General features: G+C 33.7%; 2 protein-coding genes and 1 non-coding gene across 4 annotated transcripts; 2 read left to right on the forward strand and 1 right to left on the reverse strand.

The window, feature by feature from the left end:
• Nucleotides 1-385: 385 nt before the first annotated feature.
• Nucleotides 386-456, forward strand: TRNAG-ACC. The gene has a single exon. It is a non-coding gene; the product is annotated as a tRNA-Gly (tRNA).
• Nucleotides 457-646: 190 nt separating this feature from the next.
• Nucleotides 647-3,822, reverse strand: LOC109149486 (probable choline kinase 3). The gene is made up of 9 exons (XM_019297276.1): nt 3,638-3,822; nt 2,932-3,305; nt 2,660-2,784; nt 2,381-2,576; nt 2,166-2,283; nt 2,003-2,050; nt 1,447-1,547; nt 1,157-1,357; nt 647-666 (listed from the first exon to the last, which is right to left on the reverse strand). Exons 2-8 carry the CDS (start codon nt 3,280-3,282, stop codon nt 1,247-1,249), a joined length of 1,050 nt encoding a protein of 349 aa, XP_019152821.1. The 5' UTR covers nt 3,283-3,305; nt 3,638-3,822; the 3' UTR covers nt 647-666; nt 1,157-1,246.
• A 7,901-nt stretch (nt 3,823-11,723) lies between these two features.
• Nucleotides 11,724-17,004, forward strand: LOC109149678 (S-adenosylmethionine carrier 1, chloroplastic/mitochondrial-like). Of its 2 annotated transcripts, none has more exons than XM_019297599.1 (12): nt 11,724-11,851; nt 11,944-12,048; nt 12,498-12,584; nt 13,036-13,108; nt 13,396-13,486; nt 14,077-14,130; nt 14,205-14,300; nt 14,505-14,594; nt 15,003-15,054; nt 16,080-16,141; nt 16,240-16,320; nt 16,683-17,004. In XM_019297599.1, exons 1-12 carry the CDS (start codon nt 11,821-11,823, stop codon nt 16,797-16,799), a joined length of 939 nt encoding a protein of 312 aa, XP_019153144.1. In that variant the 5' UTR covers nt 11,724-11,820; the 3' UTR covers nt 16,800-17,004. The 2 variants fall into 2 exon arrangements, with proteins under 2 accessions (XP_019153144.1, XP_019153143.1); XM_019297598.1 differs by having other exon boundaries at nt 11,725-11,851; nt 11,941-12,048.
• Nucleotides 17,005-17,007: the final 3 nt, after the last annotated feature.

A 17,007-nucleotide genomic window follows, 5' to 3' on the forward strand; every position in this document is an offset into this window, starting at 1 on the left:
ATATATTCTCTCTCTACCAGGATTATGTGATCTAATGGTATCCGGGTTAAATTTTCATTTGAAAGATTATGAGTTCAAGCCTCAGTGGAGATAGGTTGAGAAAGTATATGAACAGATACTACAATCTAATAGAGTCGGTAGCTTTCAAAAAAAAAAATATTCTCTATATACCTCACTTCTTGAGTTTATTCGCTTGAAAATATTCATTACTTTTATGAACAAATCTTGTATGGAACTATCTTAACGTGAAACATGTAGTGATTTTTAATTAAAAATAATACTTTTATATGAGTGCATAAAGAAAATAATTATATTTTTTATTTAAAATATTACGTGTTCTTCGTGAGCTAATCTGAGATAAGATTTAAGCACAATGACTAATTAAGCACCAGTGGTCTAGTGATAGAATAGTACCCTACCACGGTACAGACCCGGGTTCGATTCCCGGCTGGTGCAATCTAAGATTTTTAAAGAACATGCCATTTTTTGGCACCCATTGTAAACTCTTTTAAAGCAACTAACTTTTGATGAGCACTGCCTAATTAGTTAATTACATAAAAAAACACACTGGATTAGACAATACCACACACAAATTAAACCAAGTACAATAGATTTTCATTCTTATTTGCTTGTATTTTACAATTGAACAACCACTTATGCTTCTCTCTCTGATCTACTGGTAACTTGTAGTGTGACCTCAAGAGCACACACAAATTAAACCAAATGAATTTTCAGCATTCACTAAGTATACACCAAAAGATACATGTACTATAAAAGATTTTCATTCAACTGTTTATTTGCTTGTTTTATACAACCACTTATGCTTCTCTATAGAGGCCCTGTTTGGTAAAAAATTGGCCTATAGGCCAATTTTGGCTTATTTGACCACTATTAATTGTTTGATTTAGTTAAAATATCAATATAAATGTTTGGTTAATTAGCTTTTTGCAACTTCAAATGACTAAAATTTAAAAAGCTACTTCAAGCAACTTTTTCAATTAGCTTTTTTAGAAAAGAAATTATATCAAACAGCTATCAGCTAAAAGCTAATTTACCAAACCCTTTTTTACAATTATCAACTATTTATACCCTTTAATTAACACAACACAATTAGCTAACAGCTAACCGCTATTAGCTAACAGCCATTTTACCAAACAGGGCCAGAATCTCTCTACTAGTAACTCGTAGTGTGACCTCAAGAAAGTGTGATGAAACGTAATGCTATCCCTTTTGCTGACTACTTGGTTCAAAGGTCGTCGCCTGAGATTCCCAAGAGCTCGGGCTTTCTCAACCAGTATTGTTCAAACCTTTGCCTTGAATATTCCAGGTACTTGAAGTCAATAGTGTTCACATTAGCCTGAGATTCAAGAAATGGTTATTAGGCTTCCTTAATTTTGTGCCATTCAATGTGGAAACAAGAGCAGATTTGTAAGAATAATGATTTACCGAGATGGCTCCCCATAATCCCCAAAACAAGTGGTTTGCAAGAGTATACTTTTCTGCGTAAACAGCAAGCTTCTCTACCTCCTCATCACTGGGATGGTTGCCTGCACAAATAATTACAATACCAAGTGATTATCTCGTGAATCACTTGACAAGGTCTTGACATATACATATACACTCAAACATATAAATAACCAGTATAAAGCACTTTTTGCAATAATCACAATTTCCATCGGGTAAAGGTCATATATGTCCCTTCTCTAACATGGCATCTTGAAGATCCACACTCAATGTTCAGAAATCACTACCATTGGTAGTGGCCATGACAGAACAATATTGGGTCTAAAAGTATGCTAAAGGATGCGTAGCCAAATTTAAGCTGTCAAATTCTAATGGTCCCATCCAAAATGGGTTTTATTTTTGGATGACTGAGTATGTATGCTTTTCCAAAACTTGCACAAAATGGATCAGTTATATTGGTCTAAGCATCTGTGCAGATATAGGGCATAATAGAATTTGAATTATTCCAAACTAGTGCTCCAAAACAAAAAGGACTGACCTGAAGAACTCAGATAGGAACTTATGAATCTATGGCGTTCTTCTGAACCTGTTGGCAAATTTTGAACTCATAAATTAGCCGGCTACACTTAAAAGGGTAAAATCATATAAAATCCCAATAAATAAATAAATGTGTTATAAACTCCCGTAGAGAAGTTACTTACCAGGGTACCTACTGTAGTCCAAGACATGAGGAGTATGGGTGTGATAATTTGCTGCCATTTCGCAGAAGTGATTAGCAAAGTCATATGCAATTGGGTTGTAAGTGGCATACTCATAGTCCTGTTAAATGAATTAGCAAATGTCTTAGTTCAAAGTATTCATATAAGTGAACGCAGAACAGAACGTTAAATGTTAATTGAGATCACAGAACACTTACAATAAAAGTAATCAATCTAGCCGTATTCTCAATCATAATGTTCCCATACTGCAGGTCATTGTGACAGAAACCGATCTCTGGTGGCTCCCTCGACAGCTCCTTTTCTAATAAACTGATTTCATTTTCAAGATCACCTAAACGGAACTCCGTTGTCTGTTCAGTGGAGCACAAACGCTTCGCCTTCTCTAGCCATTTTCTGGGGGTAAACAAGTCCTCCTTAATCAGTAAAAATTCCATCAATTAAAACCTATCAAAAATTATATCCCAGCATATTTATACCTCAGCCTGTTCCAAAGAACAACTTCCTTTGTAGTACCAGGAATGACAATGCTATGAAACTGCCTCAATTTTCCCGCGATTAGAGTAGAGACTTCTGGATCGCGTAGATCATCAGCTGATAGTGTCTGAAAACACAAAACTAGAACTATCAAGACTTGAATACTTGATGTTTTACTCATTGACCTTTTGGATGCAATTTCAAGAAGATGAAACTTGAAGCAAATAAAAGCATCAAACTTAACAAGAATGAAATCAAAGCTTGAAATTAGTACCCTGGCTTCAATGAACTGTTCAATACGCCCTTCTGCGGACTTCCCAAGAAGCTTGGGTCCATGGCCTTTACTTGACAGAAACTCAAAGGTCCGGATTTCATCAACCCTGTCAAAGAAATGTTCAACTCCTACACCATAAACCCGACCTAGAACTCTCCGGGTTACCTTTTCTGTCTTTGCTGGCCAACTAATCTGGAAAACCGCATTAGTCATGGCACCACTCATTAGCTCAACATTTATGGTATCTGGATCTGTGTCATCATCCCCCCATTTTGAAGCTATAGATAACACTAACTGCATCAATTCACCAGGTAGACTACCTTCAACAGATTCGTCCTTCTTTACCGCCATCAAAACCGACACAATTTCTCAACCTAGTTTCAACAAAATCAACAAAACTCATATCAATTCCCTGCTCCGATTTCCATACACTAACTAATAACATTTACCATGAATTCAATTCATCATGCATTTATTTGAAGGCAGTTATTTTCTCAAATTCCTAATTCCGATTCAGATGCTATTAACTAAAAGTAAATTGTAGAGCTCGTATGAACTGCACTGAAAATACAATAAAAAATCTCAGAAAATCCCGTATGAAATTCAAGAGAACACGTTATAACTGCACGACAATGTTCGGTAAAGCAAGAGAGATCCAGAACCCATTTCCAAAGAATGATCAGGGCTAGAAAATTGAAGAACTTACAGAAGAGAGGGGAGAACTTCAGCAGAAAGCTTCAAAGTTGAGAAGAAACGAGGAATGATTAAAAAAAAAAGAGCTTAAGACAGATTCACACCCAGAAATGTAATGAGGATATATATAGACGATTGCATGTGTACGCAATTCTTCATTTACTTTTGTGGACTTAGAAGAAAACGACAGCTTTGCAGACCGCTGACCCTGAGAAATGAGAATCTCCTTTTTCTTGAGGAAAGATAACAGAATCTCGTTAAAGATCTTTGGTGAATGGTAGTTAGTAAATAAAGGATACTTGTTACGGATTGAGTTAGTGAGTTATCAGTTGTTAACTGTCAGTTAATTACATATAAAATGACTTTTAAAAAAATTGATCGAATTTGAAATTTAGCATTTTGAAGTATTGAGTTGTTATAAAAAAAAAATTAATTAATCAAACACTATTATGCTAAGTTAAAATTGACTAATAGACTAAAGTTTAAAAAATTCCACTTTATAGGATCAACACCAAAACAATTTGCATAGGGTATAACATTTTAAGTTATCTACAAAACTCATAGTCCCTATTTAAAGATACAAAATTTGATTTATTCTAAATTTTCTCCCAATTATTACTTCCATACATAACTCATATAAAAAACAAGCTTATTAGTGCTCGCCATTAAAAATGTGTATTTTAAATTTAGCTAAACACGTGATTTAAAAAACATGTGATGTTGTGAGGCGTAATTGCGTAAATACTGTTTCTGCGCGTGTGAAGACACGCAAATCAATAAAAGTCACCAAATTTTCAACACTAACGTGGGCCCTAGAAAGCAAACCACCAAAACTACCACATTACGACATTAATTATTGCATTTTCTCCATTTTTTTCTTTTATTTTTTACGCGCTCTCATTTTCTTATATTGTTCTCAAACTTCATCACTGTGACCAATTGAACTGTCCATGTGGGCCTCTCATTTTCTTTCATGATTGTACTATGGACTATGATTCATCATGTAAGGTGCATCACTGACATAAAATATAGTTTTAATATATATTAAAAATTTATTTTTAATACATTGAATGTTTATTTTTTTAATTTTTTTTATTTGTGTATTGAATTTTTATTATTTGGTATTTGATATACTACTAAATACTCTCTAATAAATATTCAATATATTAAAATCAACATGTATTAGTGGTCCACAGTATAATTTACCTAATTTTCTTTTGGTGGTACCAATTTTTTTATTAGCATATTATGAAACTATGGCCCTAACAAGCAACTATATGTCGTATTTGAGTTGATTTGTGTTTAAATAAGAGTTTTTTGCACTTTTAGTCCCACGACTATAGTGGCAATGGCAGAATTGATCCACGACTTTTGAACCTTGCAATTTTAGTCCACGACTATTGATTTTTTTGCAAAAATGGTCCTTCCGGCCACTTTTCCGTCAAAATTTCACCGGAAAAAAAAATTCTCCATTTTAGCCGGGTTAAAATTGACATTTTACTTATCTCAAAAATTAAAAGAAAAAAATTGATATTTGACTACATACAATATTACTGGGCTACATACTACTGCCCCAGGCGGCGGAGTATATGTACCACTCTAATGCTGCTGCCGGATAACCCAACTAGCCTGGGGAACGCCACGACCACTCCGCCGCTTACTGACAGCCCTGCATGCTCCAGGAACTCCGTCGCCTGGGCAGTAGTATGTAGCTCAGTAATATTGTATGTAGTCAAATATCAATTTTTTTCTTTTAATTTTTTGAGATAAATAAAATGTCAATTTTAACCCGGCTAAATATAGAGAATTTTTTTTTTTTCCGGTGAAATTTTGACGGAAAAGTGACCGGAAGGACCATTTTTGCAAAAAAATCAATAGTCGTGGACTAAAATTACAAGGTTAAAAAGTCGTGGACCAATTCTGCCAGTGCCACTATAGTCGTGGGACTAAAAGTGCAAAAAACTCGTTTAAATAATGCAGTAGAACAATGAAGAGGATAGAATACATAGTTACTATATATTTTACGTCCAAAATATTAAAATAGTTACCAGTAAAAAAGATCACGTGTCATATGCATCCACGATCTACTATACCTTGATGATAACACATGAAATTTGTTGAGTATATAACCGTCTATAACGTTTAGCATGACCATTATAGATGAAAGGGTGGGTATATATGGCCGAAATTCCAGCACGGTCAGTTGTCATTCTCAACTTAATTATATTGGGTGCTCCATAATGAGCCCTGCTCAGCTTTAGGCCAATTACCAAGTTATCCCATCATAAATAAGTGCAATCTATTATATATATATATATATATATATATATATATATATATATATATTTTAATAATAGTTGCACAAAATATAAATAAGTATTACTTTTAGTCTTTTCATAACATCTGCCTCATTATACTGGATAGATATTGATCTAGGAGTTCATTTTTATTGCCAAGGAAAAAATGAAGCATTGAGCAAAATATTAAAAAAAGTGCAACTAGCAAGATTCAAACCTGTAACCTAGGGGTTAACAACCCAGACATTAACTACCCAAGTCACTTAAGATCTTATATATTAAAGAGCATGAAGTTTCACTTATGCATGGAAACTTGGAAAGTGCGCTGGAATCAAAGATCATCCATTGGTTCACAACCTCCCTCATAGTCAAGTGATTTGTGGTCCTAACCTCTAATCCAAACACCATGCATGGTTTGATTCCTAGCAGTAACATTATTATTTCTAGTTCATTCCTTGAGCTATAGCTTGTATTATTTAATATTTATCTTTTGAACCGCCATTTTAATTTTGAGTAATAATACTACTATTTTCATATCCTCCATTCTATACATCTATACTTAATTTATCGCGGACCCGATTCCAACAAAACCATCAACATCTAATAGTTGTCAAAGTCAATATTTATTACTTTTAGCTTAGCTGATCTTAATTGACAAAATGCACCGATTTATTAATTATTTATTTGTAATAGTGACATCTACCTACTACTTTGTCTACCTATTGATCTGATTGTGTGTTTGAACAAAGTTATATTGTGCTAAAATGATAATCCCTTCTTAATTTTTTTTTTAATCAAACACGATGTTATGCATACATATAAAGATTTTATGTTATGAGCGGTTATTTATAATTTAACAATAATCATTCATAATTTTAAGTATAAAGTCTTTTAAGTTCAATCATGCATGGATATCCTAGATGTATCATAAAACACATCATAATAATTGTCTCAAAACTGATGATTGAGTGGGTGGAACATAATTATCTCATTAAAAGTCTATAAGTTTGATTATTGTCAACACCCTATAAAAAATACTCAAAATACACCATCGAGTAATACTCGTAGATTTCCGGCCTCGTCATCCAAACAAATACATATAATACTTATATAATTCTTTCCAATTTTTAACTAAGTTTTAAAAAGATTATATATATACGGACTTTAATATATTTACACTTTTATAAATATTCTGTATTTTTTAATTGAACAATATCTTCATGCATGGAGCCTTATCTTTATAGAAATACAAAAAAAAAAAAAAAAAGCATTAAGTCACAATTCATTCAATTATTTAAATAATAAAGGTCAACTCTAAACGAATGATATTTATTAAAAGAAAAATAAAAACAAATGATAAACTAAAATAAATAAATAAATAATATAAGATATTATTTAATATTCTATGTTCAAGGCTTCAAGTAGAGTCAATTCAACATCATAATTCATATGCATATATATGCTTATGAAATATGGATTATATATATAATTATGACAAAGTTTAGAATGTCAATTAGTACTAGTATTTTTTGTATTGGGTATAGATTAAAAATTGTTGGAAAGATTTAAAGTTTGTATTGGTATTGTGGGGAGTGGGGACGTTCATTAGGGCATCTCCCATCCAAAGAGAAAGAAGGGGGAAAGGGAGAGAAAATGAGAGATAATAGTTGGAGGGGAGAAAAAATAGTTTCTCTGGAGAGAACTCTCTTCGAAAAATATTGAATGAATGCATATATTGTGCACGATACTGGTTCAAATACAGACAGTGCTTCTCGTGTGACTGGTGTCGATTTACCATTATGTATGTAAAAATGCATCACACAGTGTTTGAAAATGCACAACAATGAAATGCATTAATGTACCACAAAATGCACAACACACCAAACAAATGCACCACACCGGTCAACACCTAATGATGCAATTCTAAACACTTTGTGGTGCATTTATGCGTACCTAGTGGTGAGTGACCGCACGGAAAACACTATCTAGATGGGAACATGACCCTACACACACACACACACACACACACACACACACACACACACACACACACACACACACACACACACACACACACACACACACACACACACACACATATATATATATATATATATATATATATATATATATATATATATATATGAGAACAAAGTTTTAGGTGTGAACGTGTGGACTATTTGTGACCATAGATCTTGTTAGAAAAAAAGTGCATTAAAAGTGAAATGTCACCTATAAATCTAGAACAAAAATTAAAATTAACTCTAATATAAATCACTCGATTCAGTAGTAAAAATTCAAATGTATAAATTAATAGTTATTAAAATTTCAACATACTAAATACTTTTACTCATAAGCACTAAAATATGGTATTAAAAATTATTTATGATAAACATCGATATAGAATTTACGTCAAGAAAACCTCAACATTACAAACACTACAAAAACTCCCTCAGCCAACTTGTTAAGTTGTGAATATGCTATTTGTGATCGTTTGGTAGACATTAGACATTCACTTCATGATGACTTAAAAAAGAGATCAGATTCCATAATATAATTCATATTTAAATGGACGGTCCAGCTTTAAGGAACATATTCCACCAAATAATTTGGAAACCAACAATACAAGATTTGAGTTGGGTATCTCTTAGATTCCGTCTTATTTTCTAAGTTTAACCATAAATTTAAGGATAACTCAGTTTCACTGCATTTAAAAATGGAAAAAGTCTTAAATTGGCCACTTAAGTCATTCAAATAGTACAATTAAGTCCCATAAGTAAATAAAGATTCATTCAGATCCCTTAAAATGTAAAATAGTTTAATTAATTAAGTTCAAATCAACCTGTATAGCAAATTAACAATCGTTATGATATGGACCCGTGTCCAACATGCATGTTGGAGACAGGTAATAGTGTCATTAGTGGCACTCTTATCTTCCACCATGCATGTTGTACTTCTGTTCTTTTTCATCTTCTACCAAAGTTCAAACTGATTAGTCATCCATGCATCCTCCAATAAATGACATTTAAAACATCAGTCACTAGCTACACCGCCTACACGGCACTAGCAAATGCTATGAAATCAGAGTCGGCACTCGCCAAGAGCAGCCAGGACTCTAATATTTGGAGAATAGTTTTTTTTTTTTTTTAAATAGTATTTTTAAATATAATTATTTATTTTTATATTTGATAATTATGTTTAAAGTAAAAGTCGTGCACTTGAAAATTTTCATAGTTATACATTGATAGTGAGAATGACGCCAAACTTATAGGATTACAAATGACAATAACTCAAGTGTTACATTCATCATACATATTTGCTTTACATCGATAATATGTTAATAAGATAAAATTGTACATATTTTACTATTCATCACTTTAGTTGCTCAATTTTCTGGTTGATGTTATCTCTTCTAGTCTTAATGATTATAGGATTACAAATGACAATAACTCAAGTGTTACATTCATCATACATATTTGCTTTACATCGATAATATGTTAATAAGATAAAATTGTACATATTTTACTATTCATCACTTTAGTTGCTCAATTTCCTGGTTGATGTTATCTCTTCCTAGTCTTAATGATTAATACACTATCTTTCATTTTTTTTTTAAATGAAGCACCATTCTATGAAGATGATTTTATACTTGGCAATTTATATCATGGACCAGGGTTCACATAGTATTATAGATTATATATTGAAACAACAAGGTACATAACCCATACCGTAAAGTATAGAATTTCATAACACAAAATAAAATTTAATTTAGATACATAATTTGTGTTCATAGGCACAAAATTACAAAACACAATACACGGAAATTCATAATATAAGACATAATTACTAATTTGTTCTAGGTACAGAATTCATACTTATAAAGGTACAAACTCTCATAACATAAGACACAAAAAGTCATAACACAAAACATGAACACATGAATCAAGGTCCATAGTATAGTGTGAACCCTGGTCCGTGGTATAACGATTGTTTATACCTCAACACACATATGTATTACTTTTATGAATCATATTATTGATATTTAAATCTATATTTCTTTATTCTCAAACAAAAAATCTATGTTTCTTTTTTTTTTTTTTTTTTTTTTTTTTCAATAGGGCAAATAATGCCCAATATAACCGTTTGCTCTTTCAATATACACCATCAAACAGACATCTTCGAGATGCCTTTTTTTTTTTTTTTTAATTCTTATTTTTATTTTTATTTTTCACAATCCAGCAACTCTGGTTGTGCTCTAAATCTCTAATGAACATCAAACAATGAATGAAGGGGGGAGAGGGAAAGAGAGAGCACTAGTAAGGGATATAATTCAAAGAGAATCAGAAACCTAAAAGACAAACCACTTTTCCTACATATTAATTAGATGTATATATATCAATATATGTGTGTGACAGTGTGAGGTATGCATTACTTGATAAGGAAGAACATATAAATTAAAGTAAATTAATTCCCATTACATACAAGAATATATATTTTTGTGTGTTTTGAAAAATACTTCAAAATTTTCTATTTTGGTGTTACTATACCTAAAAATGAAATATGTGACAATTTTGGAACATATCATTTCTTTTCGGTATTTTTTTCAACTACATGATATGACTTATTATGACCTAAATATCTCTACATATTTTCATGAATACAAAATAGAAAATTAAATAACGATTTAATTAAATATCTTCGCACATGCCAAGCACCTTATGCTGAAATGGCACATCTGTAGCTCCCTTTGAGGGAATGTCACATGATCGAATCTCGATGGTGGAGTATTGACTCTTTGAACTGCAATACTTAAAAAAAGTATAGAACATATATTACCTTATAAAAATATCTCCAACATAGCTTCCTAGCGTGGTTTACGGACTATTGCACTAGAGTGAGATGTATCTAATGCACATGATACGGTACTCAAGCCAAGACCCTAACTCCACCACAAAAGTTAGCTCATTAGTGGAGGTTTGGCCCCAACTTAAGTACCACTCCACAATCTCTTGTTGAGCCAATGTGGGATCGTATCATTGCCCACCCCTTGAGAAGCCGACGTCCGTGCCCACCCCATGGCCTTGAGAAGCCGCGACGGCTTACTCTAGACGGCTCACATTCCGGGCTCTTCTCGGCACCAGATATATGTTAATAGACGGCTCACACTCCAGACTCTTCTCTGCACCAGGTATATATTAATAGAAGGCCGCAAAATGACAACTTGATACCTCCGTGGGGAGTTGTATCAATGAGAGTACCAATTGATACGGTACTTAAGCCAAAACCCTAACTCCATCACAAAAGCTAACTCATGAGTAGAGGTTTGGTCCCAACTTAAGTACCACTCCCTAATTTTTTGTGGAATCGACATGGGATCGTATCAGCACACCATTTGATAATAACCGCAAGTTTCACTCGTCACCCAAAAAAAAAAAAAATTACTAAACAAGATTTACATAAATTTTGGTCAAATGACACCGACAATATGAACAAAATTCATCGGGTTCAAACCGTCTGAAGGGTATTCATAAACTTGTAGGCCAAGCATAGTGGATTTAGTGATCCAAAAAGTATTTTTCTTTCATTTTAGGAGGAGACACTAAACAGTTTTGCTATCAGTGGATGTATGTATGTATTTATCAATAGGGTTGGGGTTCAGCCTTTTGGAATAATATATGTATGTATCAATGCCAAGGCGAAGTTTGAAGGCCCAACAATTTCTTGATGGGCCGGGCCGTTCTAAATATAATAATTTAAGTTAATATTACGAGGGTGATTTCGTCCTTTCAATTGCTTCAACCTCTCTAAAACCCCTCTTTCTCTATTCTCCAAAACTCTTCCCGCTGCTCGAGCTGGATTGTTGTATTCTACTCTTCTCGAAGCTCAACTGCTCACAAAAATGTCTACGGATTTAAAGGCAGATTCATCTGGTGATTGCTTCTACGAGTAGCATTATAAATTTATGTTATGCTTAATGATTTCAACTGTTTAGTTTATTTGATCTACATTTCTCTTGCAGAAGGTGGACGGAATTTCAAGGTATTCAACTTTCGCGATGAGAAGAACATGCTCCTTGCATCAGTCAACAAACAAGAGACGCCGTTTGATTTTTTACGCATTTTATATGGTAAATTGTACATTATTCCTCATAAAGTTGGATTATGTTCGAGGCATATGTTATTTCACCGTGATTCTCAAGTTTTTGTGTTCGATGTTCTCATTTTAATATATGAATGCTATAAGGTGCTACTTCAAATGTTGAGGACAGAATACATTCAAATTTCCTTCTGAAAATTACTTACGGAGTTAGGTATTTTAATTCTCTTCAACATCCAATGGATTATAATTCCTTGAGGTGTTAGGTATTTCGGTTCTCTTCAACATCCATGAGGATAGTTTGAGTTGAAGAATTAAGATACAAACACAAAAGCTTTTTGTTGGCTCCTGGTCCAATTAGAATTGTCTTATTATGTAAGATCTAGCTTATTTGGAGCTATTTAGCTGCTGATTTCATTATTTCAAGTTGTATCTTTACTATTTGGTGTATTGAGATGCCATATGAATTTTCTGTTGCAGAGGGTGCAGTAGCTGGAGCAGCTGCTGGTGTTGTTGTAGAAACTGTATTATACCCAATTGATACAATAAAGACTCGACTTCAAGCAGGTTCAGCCTACTTGAGGGCACTGCCTTTTTTCACATCTAGCAAGTTCTTTATGAATGTTAAAGATATTTTGTTTCTAGTTGGTCAAATGTTCTGTAGAAGCATCTCTTTCATTACAATTCATTCCTAATGTCTTTCTCAAATATAGGTTATTCTCTTTAATTTTCATCACTAGATTGCAGTAGTTTAAGGTAGGAAAGTAAAAATCTACTTTGCTATGCTGAAGAGTTGCACATTTCTCTGATGCTTTTTGGCTTTTTGCTAAGTAATGGGGAGCTAAGATATTGAATTCATGTTTTTCGTCTTTCCAAGTCTAGCCTAACTACTATTTTTTTTTTTTAACAATTGGATTAATGGCCTGCTGTTCACATTTCCATTGCTCATAGATTACAAAGTACAGAGTACTTAATAATGGAATATCTGACTAGCAGTCCCATATTCTGTGTTAGGCAGTTCGTGGTGGTGGAGAAATAATTCTGAAGGGTCTCTATTCAGGCTTGGCTGGAAATCTCGCAGGAGTCTTACCGTAATTTTTGTTACTTCAAATCAATTTGCTACTACTACACTATTTCTATGATAAACAGAAAACCTCAAGTTCCATTCTTATGTTGGATTTGCATGGTGAAGAAAATGGCATGCAAGTGTCACCAAATCTTTGTTGTCTATGAACATACATATCATTACTTTTAAAAATTGGAATGCCAAAGATTCAATGGAACCCTACAGTTGCCTTTCTGGGTATACCTGGACGGCTGGCTGGACATTCTCCATTAGTTATTCAAAGACTAACTAATTAACTCTCATTTCTTGCAGAGCTTCGGCAATATTTGTCGGAGTGTATGAACCTACAAAGCAGAAATTGCTGAAGAGCTTGCCTGAAAACTTTAGTGCCTTGGCTCACTTGGTAAGATGTGCATGTGCTACTAGCCTACTAGCTTGCTGTTCTAAATTTCATTCCTAGTTGAACAGTTAGAGTTGCTTTGGATTATATAGAAGTTAACAGTATCTGGTCTCATACTGTGAGCATATATCCATTAATGTGTATCCAACTATCAGCTTAGGCTTTTAGTTGAGATGGAGCACATGCTTCAATTTGGTATCAAAGCCAGACCAAAGGTCATGGGTTCGAATCTCAACGCCACTCATAAACGACAACGGTTTACCGGTCCACGTGTTGGTTGGAATCCACCGTACAGGCGTGTGAGCATATATCCATTAATGTGTATCCAACTATTTTAGTTGAGATGGAGCACATGTTTCAATTCATACTAGTATCGCAGAATCACTTTCATGATTTCTATACGATTTTGTGTGTGTGTGTGTGATTATTTTCGACAATGAATTTGAGTTTCTATAAATTTCGTAGTTGATCTTTTGGATTCTGAAATGTCCATCTTTCTTCTTGTGTCTGGCACCCCTCCCTCAATTTTTTTTTTAATCAAAACAAAAGAGAAGGAGTTTTAAAAAAGGATAAATATTTCAAGCTTCATTTAGACTGCAGGTGCTGTTGGAGGTGCTGCTTCTTCAATTATTCGTGTACCAACAGAGGTGGTTGAGAATTCACAACTTCAATCCTATCTTCTTGCATTGCTTCTCTAGCTTATGCTACAAATAACTAACAGGTAGTCAAGCAAAGGATGCAGACTGGGCAATTTGCTTCAGCCCCTGATGCAGTACGCCTTATCATTTCTAAGGAAGGTTTTAGAGGCCTTTTTGCAGTAAGTGATGTGTCCTAATTCTTTTTATAATCATTATTTAGCGTTATGCTTTACTCAGTAAACTAACCAAAAACTTAAGCAGCTCTATTATGTATCTTCAAGTTCATTCTCAACTTTTTGTATGAGTTAGTGTATGTATGTTTTCTTTTCTTCCTTTCCTGTTTTTTCTTTTTCTTTATGCTTTCCCCCCATTTTCTATGGCAGGGATATGGCTCTTTTCTACTGCGAGACCTACCTTTTGATGCTATGCAGTTCTGCATATATGAGCAGCTCCGGTTGGGATATAAGTTAGCTGTAAGCTTTCACCTTCACTTCGTGCTTGATCTATTTTCCTCTCTTCGGAGACTGAGGTCTTGGTTTTCTAGGAGATTAATAACTGCATGGTGAAGTATGTGATCCATGGAACATTAGAACAGGAAAGGGGTGAATTGATCATTTCAACATTTTTTTTTTCTGGTTTTATTATTCAGTTGAGTACTTGGTTTCAAATCCAATATCTTTACATGAAAAGCATCAGCAGTCTTGCATTCTTAAGCATTGAGTAATTGAATTATTTTTAACCAGTTTCTTAACAAAAGAAATGCTCTCCTTCAGAAATAAAATGAGCCCCATATGAATGAGTTGGTAGTGGGGCTACTCAAGCTACTTTTGTATAATAGCCCAATCTATGAAATTGTATAAAGTCAGCTTTTCTTCTTGCAGGCAAAAAGGGATCTGAATGATTCTGAGAATGCAATGATTGGTGCTTTTGCAGGTATTTGAATTTCCGAAATTGTCTGTTAATGATAGCTAGATGAGTCATGAGATGTTCCATTAGGTATTTAATCTTTGTCTCACTCTAAAGTTCTGGGTGATAGATATAATGGTTCTCCAACAAGTTGCCTTAAGTTGACACCTTCATTTCCCCTGGCTCTCTCTTTTTGGCCATTGCATCGTCCGTCAGTGACATGCCATGGCCTAGCTAGGAATCCAGCCGTAAATTTGGAACTATTTCTATTTGGTTGATATTGAGTATCAATGTTTCAACTATTAGGGGGCGTTTGGTTTAGGTCATCTTAGATTATCTAGGTAATTTGAATCTAGTAATGTTATATTACATTGTTTGGTTCAAGTTATGAGATTACCTGGTAATGTTATATTACCTGAAAGCTGATGTCGCGGTAATGTTTCAAGGTAATGTGCTTACCCCCGTTTTCTTAGGTAATTTTAGATTACCTTGAATTATTCCAACTTTGCCCTTGTTAACTAATCCTTATATAATAATAATAATGATGATGATAATAATAATAATAATAATAATAATATATGTTTATATAATCAAATATACATGTATATATATTTATATATTTAGTTTTTTTTTTTTTTTAATATTTAAGCATTGATATACATTCATATATATAAATAAGTAAACACACACACATATATATTATATTATTGAGGACATTATAGTAAATTGATCCATATAACCCTTAACCAAACAAGGTAATATTATATTACACAATCCAAACCGAACACATAAGGTAATCTTACATTCTCAAAATCTCACATTACCTTCCTGGAGATAATCCTATTACTTGGGGTAACCCAAGATTCCGTGAACCAAACGCCCCCTAAGGTAGGTCCAGCCCATTAGTGATCGAGTTATGATGTCCCAGGATCTTCATCTCCCACTACAAAAAATAGCCTGGTCCTACCTTTCATATGCTAACCTTGTGCACATCAGATATTGAAGTAAGAATTTTTCTGAGAATGACATATCATAGAAACTGTTATTCATAGGTGCTGTTACTGGAGCCGTAACAACTCCTCTTGACGTGATAAAAACTAGACTGATGGTTCAGGTAGAGTTTCTAAAGTTTTCATGCTGACCACTAATTTCCATTTCTTACTTTCACAATCTTCCTTTTTATTATTATTTTTTTGCCTTGACACTTGACAGGGATCAGCAAAGCAGTACCAGGGTGTTCTCCATTGTGTTGGAACTATTGCAAGAGAAGAAGGAACGTCTGCTCTTTTTAAGGTATCAGTGCCCTAGCCCCTATGTATGATTAAATTTAGAATGAAGTCTCTATGTGGCTAGGACTACATTGCTATGTATTAATAATATAATACTTGAACTCTTGTGGGGTTTAAGATTTTGCCTAATGGTCAGCTAAGCTATTTTCCAAACATTTGGCTTGGGTTCAAATCTCATCTCCTCCATGTCCTCGTATGTACCAAAAATGAAAACAGTAAAAAAGCTTGAATTTTTCTTCCATAAGCCATTATAGCCATGTCTATCAATGAAGGCATTATTTCACAGTTTCACCTAAAAATATGTATTGTTTTACTAGCAATGAATAATAAATTTACAGAGATCCATTATTCACTTATGTATTGCAGGGGATGGGACCAAGAGTGCTTTGGATAGGTATTGGAGGTTCAATATTTTTTGGAGTGCTTGAGAAGACCAAACAACTGCTTGCCCAGAAAAGACCAGTTGACCAGAACTCCAATTGATGCACAAATTGCACAATCGTATTCTTGCCTGGAAGATGGATAGGATATTTAGCTGCGATGCTATCTTCATATGGGCAATCCTTCTGATTCAAACACTAGGTAATGTTTAGCAAGAAATAATGCATTGACTTTGTTCACGGCTAGCAGTGCTCATTTTTAACACTGCATATTCTTGAAATCTGTACTAATAAAATCATTTTGGGTATGG

The sequence above is a fragment of the Ipomoea nil genome, unplaced genomic scaffold (genome assembly GCF_001879475.1).
Source record: "Ipomoea nil cultivar Tokyo-kokei standard unplaced genomic scaffold, Asagao_1.1 scaffold2159, whole genome shotgun sequence".
NCBI classification, from domain to species: Eukaryota; Viridiplantae; Streptophyta; class Magnoliopsida; order Solanales; family Convolvulaceae; genus Ipomoea; species Ipomoea nil.